We start from the raw sequence: 20680 nt of genomic DNA, 5'->3' as shown, positions 1-20680 counted from the left end.
ATTATTTCATAATTTTCTTCAGGGGAACTTCCTTCTCCATGAATTTTAACAGCCAATATTTCTGAGTACACTATGGTTCACAGTTATTTTCTTTTGCCACTCTAAATATATCTGTACTGGCTGGTTTCCTGTGTCAACTTGACACAAGCTGGAATTATCACAGAGAAAGGAGCTTTCCTTGAGGAAATGCCTCCATGAGATCTAGCTGTAAGGCATTTTCTCCATTCGTGATCAAGGGTGGGAGGGCCCATTGTGAGTGGTGTCATCCCTGGACTGGTAGTCTTGTGTTCTGTAGGAAAGTAAGCTGAGCAAGGTAGGAGAAGCAAGCCAGTAAGAAACATCCCCCAATGGCCTCTGTATCAGCTCCTGCTTCCTGACCTGTTTGAGTTCCAGTCCTGACTTCCTTTGGTGATGAACAGCAATGTGGAAGTGTAAACTGAATAAATCCTTTTCCTTCCCAATTTGCTTCTTGGTCATGATGTTTGTGTAGGAATAGAAACCCTGACTAAGACAATATCCTTCATTGTTCTCTTGTCTGTAGGAATGTTAATAACTTTACATTTTAAATATGTCTTTGAGATAATCTAGCAAGTTTTGATATCCAGTAATTTTAATTTAGGAATCACCACATTAGAAGATATGGTGTAGTTAACATATGTTGCTATAGACATGTCTTATAATCATGTAAGGGAAAGACATTGACAAGGTGGTAGTGTTGAAAGCAAACACTGGATTCAGTGATGTCTCAGATAAGAAGAAAGAGGGAAAACCAATGTTGGATAATGCAGAACCTCTTGCATTAAGATAAGGCAATTTCCAGGGAAGAAGACTCAGTCCTAAGATTCAGGGGCTATTGTGTCTTCTTACTTCCTGTAGCACCAGGCACAAGTAGGAGAAAAATAGTACCTGCAGGAAAAACACAGATATACTTCAATAAATTCAGTTCCACTTCTTATGCATTCATTTTTTCTTTAGTATTCAGGATTTTTTTTTTTTGGAGGTTTTTCTGTTTGAAAGTTTGAACCTTGAGTTTTGAATCCACTCTTTATTGTGATTTCTGTTGGTTAAGAAAGTCCCTTTTTGTTGCTATAGGGCTTTTCATGTTATCTCCAGTTGACACGGAATAAAGCCACTGTGTTTCACAGAAAGTCTGGGTTTGGCATAGTATTACAATCTATTGAACATTCTATTTTGAAGCTTTTCATGACACATTTTTACACATTTTCCTCTTGGAAACGAGGAAAGAGTTGGGAATTAGATTGGTTTTCATTCCTTTGTTTCAAGCTGCAGTCATCTCAGAAGCCTCTTGGCAAATCGCAAGTTCATATAACTGCCACAACCTGCCACAGAGAAGGGCTGAGTACCAGAGTCTAACTGTCCTTATGCCCTTGAGGACCACAGTGACTCAGTTCAAGGATACCACGCCTTCTTGCTGCAGGCTGCTCATTTGAGTTCAGTACAAAGCTGAGCCTGAGGTCAGTAACAGCTTTTCATGCCCGTGTTGATTCCCTATTCTATACACAAGACAGTCACATATATTTTGATTCTCTATATTAAGCTTGCTGAACAGAGTAGTCTAACCTTCCCGTGGAGAAAAAACATTTCCCGAAGCAGCAGAATTTCCCACAAGTCATTGCTAGTAGAGAGGGAAGGGAGGAACTGGATTTTACAGCAGAACTAGGAATGTCGCCAACTTCAGGATCTCTGCCGAGTGATCAATGGACGTCCGCTGTCATCAGAGGCAGAAATAGTAAGGAGGATGGGAATCTGAATGGGGCAGAGGAAGTGGGTGGGAGGGAGTCTCGGGGCACGTGACCTGAACAGGTATGTGATGGGTGGGGCGGAGGAGGCACTGAGGAACGGAAGGAAGTAGGAATTCAGACACTCGCCATTCCCCCGGGAACATAGGGAGCATCCTGTTTCAGAGCCGGGATTGTGAAAGACACAGGTTGGGGTCTCCAAATGGTTGTGAAAACTTCCCGCAGCCACAGGTGCCACTCGGGGAGAGTCAGCAGAGCAGCGGCTGGAACCCCTGCCCCGCGGCCCTTGAACCTCCGGGGTCAGAGGAGCTGCGGAGCTGGGAAACCGGAGGGAACCAGACCTTAAGGGATTAGTTTCCCCGCTGCCTGCTAGGAAGCCAGCTCTGAAACTCTGCTGTGGATGTCTCACCCTTATCGATAAATTTTACATTATGTGATCTGGGCTTTATATTGATTTTTTTTCATTCATTTTATGGTTGCCAGGATATTTACAGAACAATAATTATCTGTTGTTGGTAAACATGGTTCTCTTTGCACGCGAACTCCCCCGTTTTACTATTTTCCCCAACCTTAAGAAAGTGGTCTTTTACCCTGGGGACTAGGCATCCCCTAGAAATTTTTTGATATTAGTCCACTGAGGATTTGATGAAATCAAGAAAGTATTTTACCAAGCTTTGTAGTTATGTCCGTAAATGTTAATGTTTACTAAGCAAACTTTTAAAAACCATTTTTATTTACATTGGTGATTTGTTTTCCTGTAAGTCTCTGTAAGAGTGTCAGTTAAGTCCCGACTTATTTTCCAAGTCGGGATGTAAATGCACGCCGGGATGTAAATGCAGCATTCAGAAATGTGTTTTCATATGTTTAATTCTTAATTTACAGCTTAGATTCTGGAAAAAATCACAGGATGTATGCATGTTTTGAGGGGAGATCAAGCCAGTCGGTTTTTTACAGCTACAATACACTAGAGTGGGACAAACTTAGAAAGCATCTCTTAAATAATTCTGATCATGCAAGTATATGTGCAGTATTTTCTCTTCCTGTTTCAAGAAAAGCACTCTTCCCGTGAACACATAGCCGAGTTGACATGGTGTTGTTCGGTTTTGACTTTGTTTGGTAGAATAAGTGTTTCAATTCTGCCCTGTCTAAGAACTCACCATATATACCAGCCTGATTCCACATGGGATATCTATCTGTCTGCTTTTACTTTCTGAGTGCTGGGATTAAAGCGGTGTAGAAACATAGATGGCTCAAATTCTCACTCCCCCCCCCGCCCCTTTTTTAAATGTTAATTTCATGGCTGATTGACAGCCAGGGCTGTGACTGAGGAATACTCTCAGGAAGCCGGGCGATGCCTGGATCCTGCTCCGAGGGCTTTGTCCAGAGATTGGATATCGCTGAATTGCAGCAGTCTCTGCTGTGGGTGTGAATAGTTTGCCTGTACCACCTTTGCTCCTCGGGGTTCCTAGGAATGCTATTCTGCAAGTGTGTGTGTGAGCTTTATGAGAATGAGTGTCCTTTTGGGTGGTTTAAGGCTTCTGCCATTTTTCTTCCATGACAGATTCAGAACTCATTGGTGTGTAATACTGTCACCCCAATCTTTCAGCTTCATTTCCCGCCCTTGTGTTTTGATTGACCTGTGATTAGAAGTGGTGGGACTCCAGGTATGCTAACTGAAAATATTCCCTAAGTATTTTCAGTATTCTGACCTTGCATGACACCTGGGTAATCATTTGTAGAACCCTCTATTTTATTTTCTCATTATCTCTGGGACATAGTCCTGTGTTAGAAATTCAGGTGCTTTCTGAAACATCTCTTTCTTCTGCAGGTCTCACCCATAAGCCAGAGCTGCTCACTTTTGATGCAGAACAGAGAGGCCTAGAAGGTGGAGGGGAAGGACACAGAAGCAGATATACCAGGTATTTTAGAGGGACTGAGTTAGGTGTGGTGAGAGCGTCATGCGAGATGGAAAATGGTATTGGGAGAGGCACTGTTTAGATGGTTCAACAGTTAATAGCCATGTCTGCTCTGAAGAGGATATGGGTTCATTCTCAGCATCCACATACTGGCTGACACCTATCCATACTTGGATTCCAGAGGTCTGATGCCTTTTCTGACCTCAGTGGGCACGAAATACAAGCACACAGCACATATACATATATACAGAAGAACACTGATACTCAGAAACCTAAATAAAAACTCCAAAGAAAAATTTTAACAAACAATGAAAGTGCAAATGAAACATGAAGTTGGTTTTGCCACATTGTTTCTCTAAAAGGGTTTTGGGATGTTCTATAAATAATCTCAAGCTTGTCCTATTTTACATGTCACTGGCTTTATATGCAAGAATTAGTACTACAAGAAAGCATAATTTATATGACTGCAGGTCAATGATGAAGGCCCCATTCGATTTGTCTCTCTTTTGTCTCTTCATTTCAGGATTAAATGACTTTTCTTACTGTAATTTTTCCATCTCGTAAAATTAGGGAAAATCATGTCTTAGGTTCGTTTCCTGATCTCCTGACTTTGACATTTTTGAAAGTTTCTTTATATTCTGATTCTTTCATAGTGGAATTTCCCATTTTCTAAACTGATACTATCAGGGGTTTGAAAAGCATTGCTTAGTATCTCTGCAGAGCTGTTCACATTGTCCGTGTTATCTTTCCATTGACATGTCTTTTTGTCTTAACACGGATACTCAATGATTTTCACTGCTATAATTTTAATAGAATTTGAAATCTTGGTTTCATCTTCTGAAGCATTTGAAGACTGTGCTTTCTTAAATTTCACACCATGATACCAGACCTTTGCATATCTTGCTGAAATATCCCATTCCTGTTTAAAGGAATCCCTTTAAGAGAAACCTCCTTGGCAATTGTGTACCCATATTAGCGGTGTGTCAGTGTTTATGTGTCATATATTTATTCTTGTGGTTTTCATCTGCTGTTTCTGTCCACATGCATGGTGGTCAGTGACCAATTCATTTTTGCAAGAACATAGTATTATGACACCACACATGTGATAGCTAAATCTTCGTGAATAGTTTGATTAATTGAGAGTGGAAAGAAGCTGCACACTGACTTGCATGGTGGCTGCAGTAAGCTGGCTTCTCACTAACACTGTATCTCTGAGTTCTTTCTGTTGCATTGTCTTCAGGATTTGTTTTGTGGAAACCTGAGTGTGCTCACTGACTAGGTCGCACTGAACTGATGTGCGATCTTGGTGTACATTAGATGAGCATTTTTTTCATGACTGACGGTGTGGAGCATTTTCAGTGTGTACTCATTGGCAATTGTAACTGCCTTTTAGTATGATCTTATTAAAATTGTCTGCTTCTTAACTGAGGTTAATTTTGTTTGCTTTTGGGTTTTTTTTTCTTACATATTTTGGGTATTAACCTGTCATATGGTAAATAGCTAACTAATACATTTAACTGTTCCATAGGCTCTTTCTTTATACTTTTAATTTTTAGTATTTCCATTCATCCTTTTTGGCTTCAGTTCATACAAGAAGGTCTGTGTATAGAGAGAGGTTCATGTTTTCCAATATGTTTGGTTCATGAGGCTGCCTGTTATGTAACACACCTATGTTACTTGGTTGACAATCACATGGTCATTGCTATTGTTCTCTTTCTGTAGAATAGGCCTGTATATCTACTCTTCTGCCACTCCCATATCCTAGTGGTCATTTGGATTTGCAATATCATCTGGAATCACAGTTGAGATAACTCAGGCTCTGCTTTATGTAGCCGGAGATGCTCTCCACACTCTGATTCTTTGTGCTTCAATGTAAAATTAGTTTTCTCCTATTTTTGTAAATGTTATTCATTTGTAAATGTTATACATTGTGTGTTTCTTAGATTACCTCCCTATTCTTCTGCTTTCCCAGACTTTGTCCCCTCTTTGTCATGTTCCCTAGGACTTGAGCCAGGTTTTTTGAATTTTCTCTTCATGGCTGTCCAATGAAGCAGTCACTCATTCTCTATATGTGACCAGTAATACGTCCCTGAAATGACTGTTGACCATTACATACAAAGATTCTCTGACCCAGACTGAAAGCAGGCTCAGTTGTGGACAGAACCAGGTAAAGGCAGTTTGCATACTTATACATGTAGCAAAATGTCATGAGTCACTTGCCTCCTGTGGCCTGTCACCTTCCCAGCCGTGGGCTCTTGGCCAGGTTTCCACGGCATTGCACATATTTCCTTATCAGGAACTGGCCCAAAATTCAACCAGAAAGCATTTCCCTAAGCAGAAAACTGTCTTCACACCATGACACTCACTGCTTTAGGAAACTAAAGGGAGTAATCGCCAATCTCTGATCCAGTAGACAGCTTTATTGTGCAGTGTTGGCATACACAGGATCAGCTGATGTCTGTCTGAAGTCTGAGCCCCGAGTTCAGTTAAACAGTTTTATATCCTGTCCCCCCGCATGCCTCCAAACTTTTCCCACATCCCGGCAATCCAGCGTGACATAGAGCCACACTGGCTTCTTAAATTTTTAAATAGAATTTGCTGAAGAATTTCATATGTAGAAAATATTTCTAAGGAGCAAAATATACCGGAAGTCACATACAGTTTTGAGGTTCAAGGAGAGGCTATTGGGTAAGACGAGAGTTCTCATGGGCCTGTGCTATGTCAGTAGAGTAACATGCAGTCTCTTGCAGGTTGGTAATATGGCATAGATGGTCCTCATCTGGGTAAGGTTTTTAAGATTTATTTATTTATTTTATGTATATGAGTGCTCTTTCTGCATGCATGCCAGAAGAGGGCATTGAATTGAAGCATAGAAGTATAGATGGTTGGAAACCACTATGTGGTAACTGGAAATGGAATCCAGGAGCCCTGGAACTGTATTCTTAATCTCTGAGCCATCTCTCCAGCCCTTTGGGTAAGGTTACTGATGACTCTTCTTGCCCACTAGCTTACACTGCACCTTTTGTTGCTATGAAGACTGTCATCAGGGCATCTGTAATATTTCCTAGATATTATGGAGGTCTTTCTTAGTGGTCTGCTGTAGTCTCACCCTCATCTTGTTGATATGTAAAACAACCTGTGTTTATGGCTTATTTCAAAGATCATCAGATCTGAGCTTTCTCATGGAATATTTATAGTTTTTGAAGTTGAGAATTAATACTTCTTCCTTAGCGCTGGTAGCACACACCTTTAATGTCCAGCACTTGGGAGGCAGAGGCAGGCGGATCTTTGTGAGTTCAAGTACATAGTTAATTCCAGGATGGTCAAAGCCACAGGGAGATATCCTATCTTAAAATACCTACACCCCCTGCCCCCAAAGAAAACCCAAAGAATTATATTTCTTTGGAACAAGTTGCTGTCTGACCTGTGTTAACCCTTTTAAATTGAGATTTTTTTTTTCTCTTTCCTTTTTGGTCTGGATAAGATTGGATGCACTGTGCTGAGTGACTGTGAACAGACTGGATACCCTTGTTCCTGTCCTGAGGAGGTTGGACTACTTCCAGTTTTCCTCACTTAGTAAAATGTGGACTTTAGGTTTGTGGCTTCTAGTGTTTACTATGCATAGGTATGTTTTTCCCCATTCCCAGGTTCTTCAAATCTTTGATAATGAGCAAATGTGAACATTTCCCATGGGCGTTTTTGGATTATATTGACATGATCATGATCCTTCTGTTATAATCTAGATAGTCACAGGCTTACATTGAGAGATCTAAACATGTTGAAGCAGTCTTGTATTCTGAAGCGTAATATGGTGGTGCATATAGGTGGTTTCTGTCATCTCCAGAGGGACTTGTACTGTTTGCAGTAGTTTGCATTCCCAACAGGAGTTAGAATAAAAACCCACTTTGCCATTTCTTGAAGTGTATTCCTTGGCATTTGATTATATTTGTTGTTTATTATTTTTTGAGGGGGTAACACATATATAAAGAGTTATATATATAATGTTATTGTTGTCAAAATCAGTATGTAGGCAAGGCTAGCATTAAATTAAAGTTACAGTTAACTCTGTGGTTCTGCCTTATGATCCTCCATTTTATTTTCTCGTTTTTGTTATTTTATTTTACTTTATTCTATTTTTTGTATACATTTGTTTTGGGAGTATGTATGTCTGTGTGCCTGGTGCCTGTGGAGGTCACAAGAGGGCACTGAATCTCAGGGGAGAGTAATTATAGATTGTTGTGAGTCTATGCATTCATTCTAGGATTCTAATTCAGGAAGTCTAGAAAAACAGTACATTCTCTTACCTACCACATCATCTCGACAGCCCCCAATTTGGTTTCTTCTCATTAGCCATTCTGGTGAGATGGAGTCTCAGTTATGCTCAAGTTTGAAATTCCCTCATGACTGAGAATATGAACACATTAAATGATATTTCCAGGGAGCTGTGGAGGTCTTTGATGCTTCTGAGAATGGAATATAATCCTAATTTGTTTTTTCAACCTGCTCATTCTTGGTGCATCCTAAACTGGAGATTTGCTTATGACATTTCTTTATTTCCAATATTACTAAAGGATTTCTCAAGTATAAAAGTTTCTAGTGATATCTTCAGATAGACTATATAAACAATCACACTATTGTTGAAAAGGGTGAGTTCAATGTCTTTCCTGCTGTATCTCTTTGTTTTTTGTCATTTTTAAATTTTTATAGGTTGTTCTTTGATAATTATTATTTTGTGTGTATGGGTGTTTGGTCTGCATATCTGTGTACTACATATATGCAGTGCCCACAGAGACGGACATTGTATCCTCTAGAACTAGAGTCACAGACAGTTTTATGAGCTAACATTTAGTGTTACTCTTGAACCCCAGTCCTCTGGAAGAAGAAGCACTGCTCCTAAGCACCAAGCCTCACTCCATCCATCCCCTCTAGCTACTTTAAAATTCTACCTTAAGTATGAGTGGAGAGAATGTGAACCTTTCCCCTATTATAGAACATTTTCTTCTTCCTGAACTGTAAACCTAGATTGACACATACCCACACCCTTTCTTCCCCATCTCCTTTGGCGACATGGTTTCTCTGTGTAGCCCTGGTGGTCCTGAAACTCACTCTGTAGACTAGATTGGCCTTGAACTCAGAGATCTGCCTGCATCTGCCTCCTGAGTGCTGGGATTAAAGGCATGGATAACACATACACTGTTGAGGTAAAATTTTGTGCTATTTCAACTTCTACCAGGAATTTTATGATGAAGTTTTAAGAATGGTAGTTGAAATTCTGTTCCTACTGAGATTGCATAGCTCAGGGTTTCTATTCTAGAAGTTTTTGCTGGTGTTCTGGATGATGGATTACTGGTGATACTGTTCTCTATTTCCTGTAAGGGTTAGTGCTTTCCTGTGTTGTACATGATGGGTTGCTTCCCAGTTCTCTTGTATTCATTAATTCCTCGTGTAAAATGCAATCCTTCCTTTGTTGTCATGGATAATCATATCTGATTCTTCTAGAATATTTTTATTATCTAAAGAGGTTCTTGAATCAAACACTGTTATACCTAGATCATCAGGTCCCCATAGACCACCAAAGACCACCAGGAGTTCAACTTGTAAGCAAAAGCAAAGAGCCTTTATTCAAGTGTGAGCTTGGACCCTCTAACCTCCCCAGCACAGTGGATGGTGTGGAAGGTTCTGGGCTGGTAACAGCCTTGTCTTTTATCATGGTAGCAGGGTAAGACACTTTCCAACTTGGCAGTTCCATGATTGGTTGCCATTTGCTTGGCACACTTCTATTAGCTAGTAATAATTTCAGCTTGGTATTTACAATGGTTGCTTGCTTAATCAATCTACATTAGACATTAAGTACTTTCCTCTTAAGAACTGATTGGTTGTTGCTAGGAGTAGAGTGCTATTTGCCCAGGGGACTGTGATTGTTACCAGCATGACATGGCTCCTGCAACAAGTTGGGGTTTTTCCAGTAGCTGAGTTCATTCGGAGGACAAGGTAATCACAAAATGGAGTCTGAAAGCAAAATGGAGGTTCTAATGTTAAGCTGTGCCCTCCAACACTATGCTAATTTGTGACCCCTTCAGATGCACTCCCTTCTCTGTCAATTCTAGCAGTCATTTTTCCTATGTGTAATCTATTGTTGACAGCTAGTTTCTTTCAGGCTTTAAATATATTATTCCATGCTCACTGAACATTAGACTATGGGTAAATATTCATATGGATTGTACTTCCAAGCTCATGTTGGTGTATGAGAAGATAATTGGAAAGTGAGTCCCCATTTATGAAGCAATTAAATGTGAGGATAGCAAGATAGATCTGGGAGATGTGGCAGCCTCAGAGAGACTATCCTAGGGATGGTCTCCTCCTATAAATCCAGAGGCCCATAGTCTGAATACAAAGTATAACTATCTTGAACTTTATCTACTACATAAAGTGCAGTGCTCAATACTATATAATGTTCATGATCAGAAAACCAATACTGATGCACGGGTGTCTGGGAATGTTATATTCTTGCCCATCCTGTTTACTGCTTAGAACCTATACTAATGGCTCTTTCAATGGAAGTCCCAGATGTGTAGCCATATGGCTGTTAGAAGTGTATGTGTGTTTGAGGAAATACTACTTCCAGGTTTTAATATAGAAGCCCTGGACAGAAAACTTCATGGTGGAAACATGTAAAAACATGAGTTACTCACCACACCAGAGGAAGCCCTCCAGCCCATTCTCTGTGTATTAAAAATTAACCTTTTCAGTTGAAGACAAGGACCAGATTAAGTCATGTGCCACATTCCCTTCCTATATTAATTGAAATACAGCATCTGTCATTGGGCAGAAATATTTTCCCTGATGGAGCTGACAGTATTACTCAGCCTGAATGTCACAGGCAAGAGTTGTGAAGAGGTATGCCAGGTGAAAATATCCTGATTTTTCTCTTAAAACTTCATACATGGCTATGTCCATTTTTCATCACCATCCTATTATTGACTATGAGTCCCCTGTACATACAATTATAACTGTTGTCAAATGACAACAGCACCGTATTCTGTCCTGGCTCTCAAAATTCTGTCATGCGTGTTTGATTGTTACTGGTAACTTTTAGATCACACAAACTGTAACTTATCCTGGTTTTTCCATTAATATTATTGATATTAGAGTATTTACAGAAGAATAGGTATAGTACTTGCATTATCTATTTTTCTTGCTATTGCAGCTATTTCAAAGCACCTGGAATTTAGATTTATCCATGCTTCCCCAAATCCCTGTCTGCCACTTGCATTTCAAGAGAGTGGCCTTTCTAATTAACTGTTGCTCCCTGGAGAGCTTACAGTATTACTGTGTCCTCTATCATAGTCCTATCACATCCCTGGTTACCCAATTTCTTCCTTTTAGTCCCTCTTGTACTTCACATATGTTGTGGGACAGGTTTTGAGTTATAGCCAGGCTGTTGTCATATGTTCATAACTCCAACTGTGATGTCTTATGACAGCATGAATTTCCATAAGTCATTCCCCATCCTTTAACCCTTACATTATTTCCCACACTTCTGTAATGTTTTCTATTTAGATGTGCTAGTATTACTTTTCCATCATAGGTTGTGCAGTTTCCCAAAATTAAGTTTCTTGTTGCAAACAAAGTCTCGCTGACCAGGGCTGATAGCAGACTATGGTGCAAAGAGAACTATTTCAAGGAACTTTGAGTATCTTTTACATAGAGTTGTATTTCAGGAGTGGATTTCCTCTTACACACTGTGACTGTCCCAGTCATTGGCTTTTACCAACTTTCCAGTGTCATCTGTGTATTTCTCTCATTGGTTTGTCCTTAGATGGAACCAGACATCCTTTTATTCACTAACTAGTCTTGGCATTATTACACTACTGGACATACTTTGCCTGGAAGTTTGGTATTGTGGCACACAGAATCATCATATATGGACAGCCATTGATATCTCACCCAGCAGCCTCCAGATCAGTTTTAGTAATTTAAATGCCACACCAGGGCTTCCAAGACATTATTAGACACTGTGTATGGTTTGCTGGCTTTTCAGAATCTTTTGTTGAAATGTACAAAACTAATTGATGTTGTCTGTGGAGTTTATAACTTAGTAAGACAGTTATCAGCTCTGAGGTTTTTCATGGAATATATACAGTTTTTTTGACTTGTAGAATTATGTTTCTTGTTTATTGAAAGAACATGCTTTCTCCAATAGTTTTATGTTAACTTGTCATAAGCCAAAGCCTCTGAAAGGAGAGAACCTCAATTAAGAAAATGCCTCCAAAAAATAAGTCTATAGGCAAGCCTGTAGGGCATCAATTAATTATTGATGGGAAAAGGCCAACCCATTGTGATTGGTGGCATCCCTGGCCTGGGGTTGTAGATTCTATAAGAAAGCAGGGTGAGGAAGCTTTGAGGTACTAGCCAATCAGCAGCATCCTTCCATGGCTTCTATAACAGGTCTTGCTTCCAGGTTCCTGCCCTGTTCAAGTTCCTGCCCTGACTTCCTTCAATGATGAACAGAAATATGGCAGTGTAAACTAAATAAACCTTTTCCTCTGCAGGTTGCTTTTGGTCGTGGTGTTTTGTCAGAGTAGTAGTAACCATAACTGAGACTAATTAGATCGAGAGGCTTCACTGTGATAACCTGACTCTTTTGGGGGGAGGATTGTAGAAGGACTTCAGAACTTTGGGCTAGAGAAGACATTGAGTGTTTGAAACATGGTGAGATTTTCTGTGGGAGCTTTGAATATAAGAACTTTGAAAACAATGTGGATATTTCAGGCCTAGTTTGTGAAGTTCCAGAGCAAAGGTTTTGAGAGTTGTTTAAAGACTACCATGGCCATTTGCACTTTGGAGTTGAGAATCCGTGGTTCTCATTAGCTGTGGCTGAAGAATCAGCTGTGATTAACAGGAAACTAGAACCACTGAAGTAAAACCTTTGCTTTACTGGGACAATTATTAGCAGTGGTGATTAAGAGGAGACCAATGTGCTTCTCGGCCATTCGAATTTCCTCTGTTGAGAATTCTTTGTTTAGCTCTGTACCCCATTTTTAATAGGGTTATTTGGTTGTCTGGAGTCTAATTTCTTGAGTTGTTTGTATATATTGGATATTAACCCTCTATCGGATGTAGGATTGGTAATGATCTTTTCCTAATCTGTTGTTGGTTGCTGTTTTGTCTTATTGACAGTGTCTTTTGCCTTACAGAAGCTTTGCAATTTTATGAGGTCCCATTTGTCAATTCTTGATCTTAGAACATAAGCCATTGGTGTTCTGTTCAGGAACTTTTCCCCTCTGCCTAGGTATTCGAGGGTCTTTCCCAACTTCTCTTCTATTAGTTTCAGTGTATCTGGTTTTATGTGAAGGTCCTTTATCCACTTGGACTTGAGCTTTGTACAAGGGGATAAGAATGGATTAATTTGCATTCTTCTACATGCTGACCTCCAGTTGAGCCAGCACCATTTTTTAAAATGCTGTCCTTTTTCCACTGGATGGTTTTAGCTCCTTTGTCAAAGATCAAGTGAGCATAGGTGTGTGGGTTCATTTCTGGATCTTCGATTCTATTCCATTGATCTTCCTGCCTGTCTCTGTACCAATACCATGCAGTTTTTATCACTACTGTTCTGTACTACAGTTTGAGATCAGGGATGGTGATTCCCCCAGAGGTTCTTTTTTGTTAAGAATGGTTCTTGCTATCCTAGGTTTTTTGTTATTCCAAATGAATTTGCAAATTGCTCTTTCTATCTCTATGAAGAATTGATTTGGAATTTTGATGGGGATTGCATTGAACCTGTAGATTGCTTTTAGCAAGATGGCCATTTTTACTAAGTTAATCCTGCCAATCCAGAGGCATCTTCTGAGATCTTCAGAATTCTTATAATGAGTAAACAGGCTTGCCATGGATCTACTGACATGATTATGTTTCTTTTTTCACTGAATCTACATATTTTGTGCCTTGAATTGATTGGCTTATAAGAGTTTAAATAGTCCTGTATCTCGGCATTAAGTCAATGTGAGTTTAATTTCCACACTTTTTAGAATCTCTTTTCCATATCCATTCTGGCAACTGGTCAGTTATTTTTATCTTTGTGTCTATTTGTCTTTATCTGCTTTGGTTATCAAGGTGTCATTCATTGTTTTGGATGTAAGCTTGACTATATCTAGAACTAAAGCCCCAAAATAGAGTCCTTCCTTCCTTCCTTCTTTCCTTCCTTCCTTCCTTTGTTTCTTTCTTCCTTTCTTTCTCTCTTTTTTTGAGGTATTTTCGATTAAATTAAAATGGAAATGCATTTACCCACATGCACACGCACATGCATCTATATGTATAAAATATTGCTAGGCTCTTATTTCAACTTCACATTCTTAGCTACCATTCATCCTTAGTTACCATTCATTCTTAGCTACCATTCTTAGTGTACTTCTCTGACCTCTGCAGCTTTGTACTCCATGAAATCTCATTGTCATTTTTTTTTTCCTGGTTATTTTCAGTGTTCCTGAAATCACTTTTGGACACTGCTTTTTTTCTAAGCATTTCATCGTGTTCTCTTTTCATCGTTTCAACATTTCAAGTTTTCCAGGAAGGTCTTTGAAGTAGTTTGTATTGATTTTTGTATAGGGTGAGAGATATGGATCTAATATTACTCTTCTCCACATGGACAATTATTTTCTCAGCACAAAACGTTCAAAGAGTATTTTTCTGGCTTCCTCTTTGTCATACTTGTCTTACATTACCTCTCTGCTGTGTTTATTTCTCGGTTCTCTGTTCAATGTTCTACATGTTTCTGTATGTGCAGGTCCATGCTGTCTTTGTCCTTGTGTCTCTGTATTATGAAATATGATCAGGTCTTGTGACACCCCAAGGAGTACTCTTTTATTACGTTTAGTTTTGATTTGTATGATTTTCTTGTGTCCATGTGACTATTTCCAGGGGGTGCTGTTTGACAAGCTGGTTGGGCTCTGAGGAAACATTGGATATCTGCAGGCAGGTCTTATGTGGTACTCCTGTACTACTGTGGCCTCTGGTAGAGCTAGAGGTGTGGGCTGGGAAATAGTTTTGTATTATATCAAGTCTATTTATTCCCCCCTGATTTCTGTGGGGACTTCTATCATTAAGAATGAATGAGCTTGGTACCTTTCTTTTCTACCTTTTTCTCCTTTGTCTTCAAATTTCTCTAGTTTACTCTACCTCCTCCTCCTGCTTGTCCTTCTCCTCTTCCTTCTCCTCCTCTTCTTTTTGGTTTTTTAAGAAAGGGTTACTCTGTGTGTAGTCCTGGCTGTCCTTAGACTCGATCTCTATGTAGATCAGGCTGGCCTTAAACTCACAGATATCCTCCTGTCTGTGTCTCCCTAGTATTGGGATTAAATGTGTTTGGACCACTGCCAAGCTAGTCTCTTTAGCTTGATCTTATGGCTGTGGATTCAGTAAGACCGGTGAGTGCATGCATCTTTTCTCTGTACAGTGTTCTTGCTATGCTATTGAGTTTTCCCTGCACTATATGTTGGCCTAGGTATGACATAAGTACTCTTTACTTGATGGTCCTGGTGACATTTTTTTCCCTAGTACCTTTAGGAGTTCATCACAAAATCTTGTTGAACTGTGGCTATGAGAATTTACAACTTTCTTCAAGTACACTTACTTGACCATGAATTTTAGGAGTCAATGTTCAGTGATAAAGTTCACAGTTATTTTCTTTCCCTACTCTAAATATATCCTTCCACACTCTCTTCTTTGTAGGAGTGCTGACAAAACCGCTAGTATCATTTTGATTTGGGGGTCTGTAACACAGTTGGATTAATTTTAATTTTGTATTTTTGACCTCTCACTGTGGAATTTCATCAAGAGTTCCAGTCTTTGTTCCCAAGACAGAAAGTCAGAGAAGAGTGACAGAGAGAAATGGCTGCTTCACCAGTAAGTGTGCCCCAGGTCGGGGTGGTGTCTAGATGTCTTTGAAAATTGTTTTTATATTGAAACCATTCTTTCTTTTAGTTTTCTGCCTCTGGTAGTGTCATCTAAATTGTTAAATTTTTTTTGTATTTGTTTGTTTTGCTTTGTCTTTTTTTTTTCTTATGTGCTAACCAGGATTAAGTCTTTATGTCTTGTCACATACATAGCACAGCCTTATTCCATTGCATCTTCCCTCAGTTATTATTTTGGGGACATACATTTTCATGGACTTAATTAAGACTGCAAATTCTGAGAGATTCCTTTGTAAATGGTGATCAAAGAAATGCACTGATTCTCATTTCCTACAGAGGATGGATTTGTGTCCTTATATATTAGGGACAAAGGAAGGTCTCATGTGCCCCACATAGGTTACAGTTTAGGGATGGTCAGATTCCCAGAACCAGGCTTACAAAGTGGACATGCTTCTTTAGGCTAACATCACTGAACAATTTATAGAAAAATAGAATTAGAAGGAACTTACTGTCTTTAATCTTAATAGTAAATATTTCAGCACCCTAGAGGGAATAGATGATGGAAGGAGTGTGTGACTAGCTCTTGCCATAAAACTGATCTTACTAAGAGGGGATGTAGATTACAGTATGGTGGATTCCCTCTTTGCTGGTGTGTTGACACCTGAAATCTATTTCTCTCAGGAAAGGTGCTGCTTATATCCTGTTCTTGATTCCATTTTCTAATGGTAAATTCTCAACAGACAAATGAATATTTTCTCTTTGTCTGTTTTATTTTTCTGTCATAGTGTAAACACTGCTAGTCCCATCTCAATATTGCATTACATGGAATGTACCAGTAAAAAAATTCTACAGAGCATTATTTTGGGCTGTGTATAAGCCCATCAGCTTTCATGCATGTACCAATGCTCCTCTTAATGACTCTGCTCTCTTTGGGGGGGGGGGAGGAGGAAGGCTCCCCCATCCTATGCCTATTGTTTCCCTGAAACTGTGTATTACTTAAGTAGAGTTTTTGAAGTGAGCTTGAGATGGACAGATTTCCATTTTTTTGTTTTCAAAAAAATATTTTTATCTAACTCTGAATGTTCATCTTCAGGTTTTTATGTGCACTAGATGCCTGCATGGTTCTTGTGGAGGCCTGAGGATGGCACCACATTTTTAGCACTAGAATCAGTCACTGTAAGTGAGCTGCCTTATGTGTACTGAAAATTAAAATAGGTTTCTCTGCAGGAACAGCAAGTGCACTTTACTTCTGAGCCACTTTTAGAGCCCTCAGGTTTATACTTCTGGTTAATGACAGAGCCAGTGTGTAAACTGTCATTTTCTATTTTAAAAAAATAAGAATCAAGAATGGTAATTATCTGTGCAACCTAAAATCATGTTAGATGGTTGAGCTGAAATAGTGAAGAAGAGGAGAACTTATAAGATTCAAACTTTCTTTTCTTTTTCTTTGTCTTTTTTTGTTTGTTTGTTTGTTTTTTGTTTTTCAAGATGCAGGTTATCTCTGTATAGTCTTAGCTGTTCTGGAACTAGTTCTGTAGAATAGGCTGGCCTCAAACTCAGAGAGATCTGCCTGCCTCTGCCTCCTGAGTGCTGGCCAGTACTTGCCAAAGGCAAGTGCCATCATCGCCCAGGTAAAAGTCATGTTTTCAATTGAGCCAATTTCTGGAGCAATAATATGTTCAGAATTAGTGAAGAGTTAGTATAATGTTTGCTCAGTTTAATAATATTTGTTTTGATCACAGATAATCTTTCTACTTCATCTGAATGAATTTTTACACAGGTTATTTATTTACAGGTATTTTTCTAACTATTCTGTGGAGACTGATATCAGTACAGGCTTTATAGAATTACATTTCTACATCCAGACCTCAAATGTGTATTTTATATTCCCTACAAGTTTGCTAACTGTGAGAATATCATCACAATCACCCAATTTTCACAGAGATAGAAATACAAGACAGAGCACGACTGTTCTAGACAATGTCCTTACGATGATTTATTTATTTGATTTTTTAAAAGATTTATTTATTTTATGTATGTGAATACACTGTTGCTCTCCTCAGACACGCCAGAAGAGGGCATCAGATCCCATTACAGTTGGTTGTGAGCCACCATGCAGTTGCTGGAAATGAACTCAGGACCTCTGGAAAAATAGTCAGTGCTCTTAATGGTTGAACCATCTCTCCAGCCCTGATTTATTTGATTTTTTTTGAGACAGGGATTTTTGTGTGTGTGTCTGTGTATGTGTGTGTGGCTGCCTTGAAACTTCCTCTGTAGACCAGGCCTGCCTCTGCCTAACAAGTGCTGGGATTAAAGGCATGTGCCACCATGCCCAGCTCAAAGTATCCTTTATTAAAATTAACTTTCATTTTATTTTATGTGTGTGAGTATATTTGCTTTAATGTATTTGTGAATGCTATACCTTCATAATTCAGAAGAGAGCATTAGATCTGATAGAACTGGAGGTAGAATCTCTGGCTTAGCATGATGTGGGTGCTGGGAACTAAGTGTCAGTCCTGTGGAAGAACATCTAGTGTTCTTACTTCCTGAACCATCTCTGTAGCACCTCTAGAGAACTTTTGTCATTAAATAATTGTCCTGGTCTATATCACAAAAATTCATTAGGTCTAATTCATTATTTACCTACGAAATTATTAGTTATTTTACCTAAGAAAACATTTTTCCCCCAACAGCACATGGTAAATGGGTAATGTTACATTATAGGGTCCATTGACATTCTGGGATGTGTCTGTGGACTTCTCACAGGAGGAGTGGGAATGGCTGGACCCTGCTCAGAGGACTTTGTATTTGGATGTGATGTTGGAAAGTTACAGCAATCTAGTCTTTGTAGGTAAGAATGTTCTTCTTGTAGAATCCCTGATTTATCCTTTGTATGCACCTACTTTGTATGTATGTAAATTCTCTGAACTGTCTAGAGACCACCAGAAATAAGGAAATTCTGATAATGAACACTTTTTCATGGTGCTTCTTTTACATTTGTCTTTGTTCTCTGTGACAGTAACCAATGCTATATTCTGTGCAGTCTCTCCAGCTCTCTGATGTAGATTTTAAGGAAAACTTCAAAGTTCAAAGAAAATTAAATATTCAGAGCATGGAAATGCCTTGCAGTACACTTAATTAATTGGACTATTTTGATTTTCATATTGAATTAAACTATTTCTTCCTGATTTTTAAAAATTGAGAGGTTTTAAAATAAAGAACTGTGGGCAGTAAGCATGTTGTTGTTGGTTTTTGTTTTGTTTATTTTTTGACGTTCGGTCTCTATAGTCCTGGCACAGCATGATTTTAATCCTAGTGATAGGAATGCTGAAGCATGAGGAGCTGGTGAGTTTCTGGAAAGCCTGATTTAAGTAGTGTGTTCTTAGCCAAGAAAGGCTGCGTAACGGACTTTATCTCAAAAATATAAACAAATAAGTAGAGAAACATCCTTTTTATGACATTTCAGAGAGCTACTGTCTCAAAGTTCATTTTTGCTCCTTTACCCTTTTGTCCGTCTTCTGAAAAGTAGGTAGTTTAGATAAGAATGAGGAGACTTATTGGTTCTTTTGGTCTAATGGAGATCAGAGTGGAGTTTTTTTCTGAGCTTTCATTTAATGATATTGAAACACAGAAGTTCTCTGCTGAGAGTGGTATTCCTAAGAATTGCTATTGTTACATGCTTTAGAGAACTTAAGGAAACATCAGTTATTGAATCTGTTACTCATGCATCAATCCCTATTATCTATACTTGTGCTAACTTTCCAGAGAATCACCGAGTAAGTGGAAAATATGAAAAAATCCTCTATCAAGGTACAAAGCATCAGCCTGTGAATATCCAAGAGAAGTCTTATAAATGTAATGAGTTTGGAAAAATGATTCATGAATCCTCCCAATGTATACCTTATGACACACATGATACTGCAGAAAACTGCAGTAAGTGCAGATATGGTAAACACAAGGATGCTTCTGTTGAGTCATCATCCATAAACAGACATAAAAGTGGGGATTCTAGAGAAGAACCTTGCAAGTTTAAAAACTGTTTAAATATGTTTCCCATCATCAATCAGAATCAAAGAATCCATTCTTGCCTCAGTGTACACCAGAGAAATCATTCTGGAGAGAAACCACACAAATGTAAGGCTTGTGGCAAGTGCTTTTATCAGTCATATATTGTTAAATACCATTACAAAACCCATATTGGAGAGAGACCTTACAAATGCATTGAATGTCACAAAAGTTTTAGCCAACTCACACACCTGAGAAGCCATCAGACAATTCATATGGGAGAGAAAAACTACAAATGTAATGAATGTGGCAAAAACTTTAGCCGACTGACATACTTAAGAACCCATCAAGAGAATTCATACAGGGGAAAAACCTTACAAATGTAGTAAATGTGAAAAATGCTTCATTCAGAAAGCCCAACTTACAATACATCAGAGAATTCACACAGGAGAAAAACCCTACAAATGCAGTCAATGTGAGAAATCCTTTACATGCTGCTCAGGCCTTAGGAAACATCAGAGAGTTCATACAGGAGAAAAACCTTACAAATGTAGTGAATGTAAGAAATCTTTTACCAGTGGCTCAGATCTTAGAAGACATCAGAAAATTCATACTGGAGAGAAACCTTACAAATGCAGTGAATGTGACAAATGTTTTATTCAGAAAGTCCAACTTAGAATACATCATAGAATTCATACAGGAGATGAACCTTACAAATGCGGTAAATGTGTCAAAGTCTTTACCCACCTCTCAGGTCTAAGAAAACATCAGAACATTCATAGTACTGAAGGAAAGTTTCCATTAGTAATGAATGTAGCACGTGCTTTATCCAAGTTTTGCCCTTAAAAACCATGGCATGCACCACGCTAGAAAATCATTATGAACATGAGAAATTTCTGAAATCCTGTAAGTAATGTTCAAATCTTAGGAAACATCAAGAGTTTACATTGAGGAATAATTATTAAAATGTGGCAATGTATGAAATACTTTGTTAAAAATTTTACTTTTTCAACCTCAAAAACTTCATAATGTAGAAAATATGGAAAAGCCTGAAGAGTGTTCTGTTTGTGTAGCAGTTTCCTGGAGACTGAAC

At 38.8% G+C, this 20680-nt stretch overlaps 1 protein-coding gene across 10 annotated transcripts; it reads left to right on the top strand.

Moving 5' to 3' along the window:
• The first annotated feature begins 1664 nt into the window (after positions 1-1664).
• LOC143440933 (zinc finger protein 54-like) lies at positions 1665-20074 on the top strand. 10 transcript variants are annotated; one of them, XM_076927861.1, is made up of 6 exons: positions 1867-1948; positions 3322-3424; positions 3589-3679; positions 15507-15574; positions 18349-18433; positions 19348-20074. In XM_076927861.1, the coding sequence occupies exons 4-6, from the start codon at positions 15560-15562 to the stop codon at positions 19971-19973; spliced, it is 726 nt and encodes a 241-aa protein (XP_076783976.1). In that variant the 5' UTR covers positions 1867-1948; positions 3322-3424; positions 3589-3679; positions 15507-15559; the 3' UTR covers positions 19974-20074. The 10 variants fall into 10 exon arrangements, with proteins under 10 accessions (XP_076783974.1, XP_076783981.1, XP_076783973.1 ...); XM_076927857.1 differs by having other exon boundaries at positions 18307-18433; XM_076927859.1 differs by lacking the exons at positions 1867-1948; positions 3322-3424 and adding an exon at positions 1665-1750 and having other exon boundaries at positions 18307-18433.
• Positions 20075-20680: the final 606 nt, after the last annotated feature.

Source organism: Arvicanthis niloticus, chromosome 30 (genome assembly GCF_011762505.2).
Source record: "Arvicanthis niloticus isolate mArvNil1 chromosome 30, mArvNil1.pat.X, whole genome shotgun sequence".
NCBI classification, from domain to species: Eukaryota; Metazoa; Chordata; class Mammalia; order Rodentia; family Muridae; genus Arvicanthis; species Arvicanthis niloticus.
This window is presented reverse-complemented; position numbering and strand designations above follow the sequence as displayed.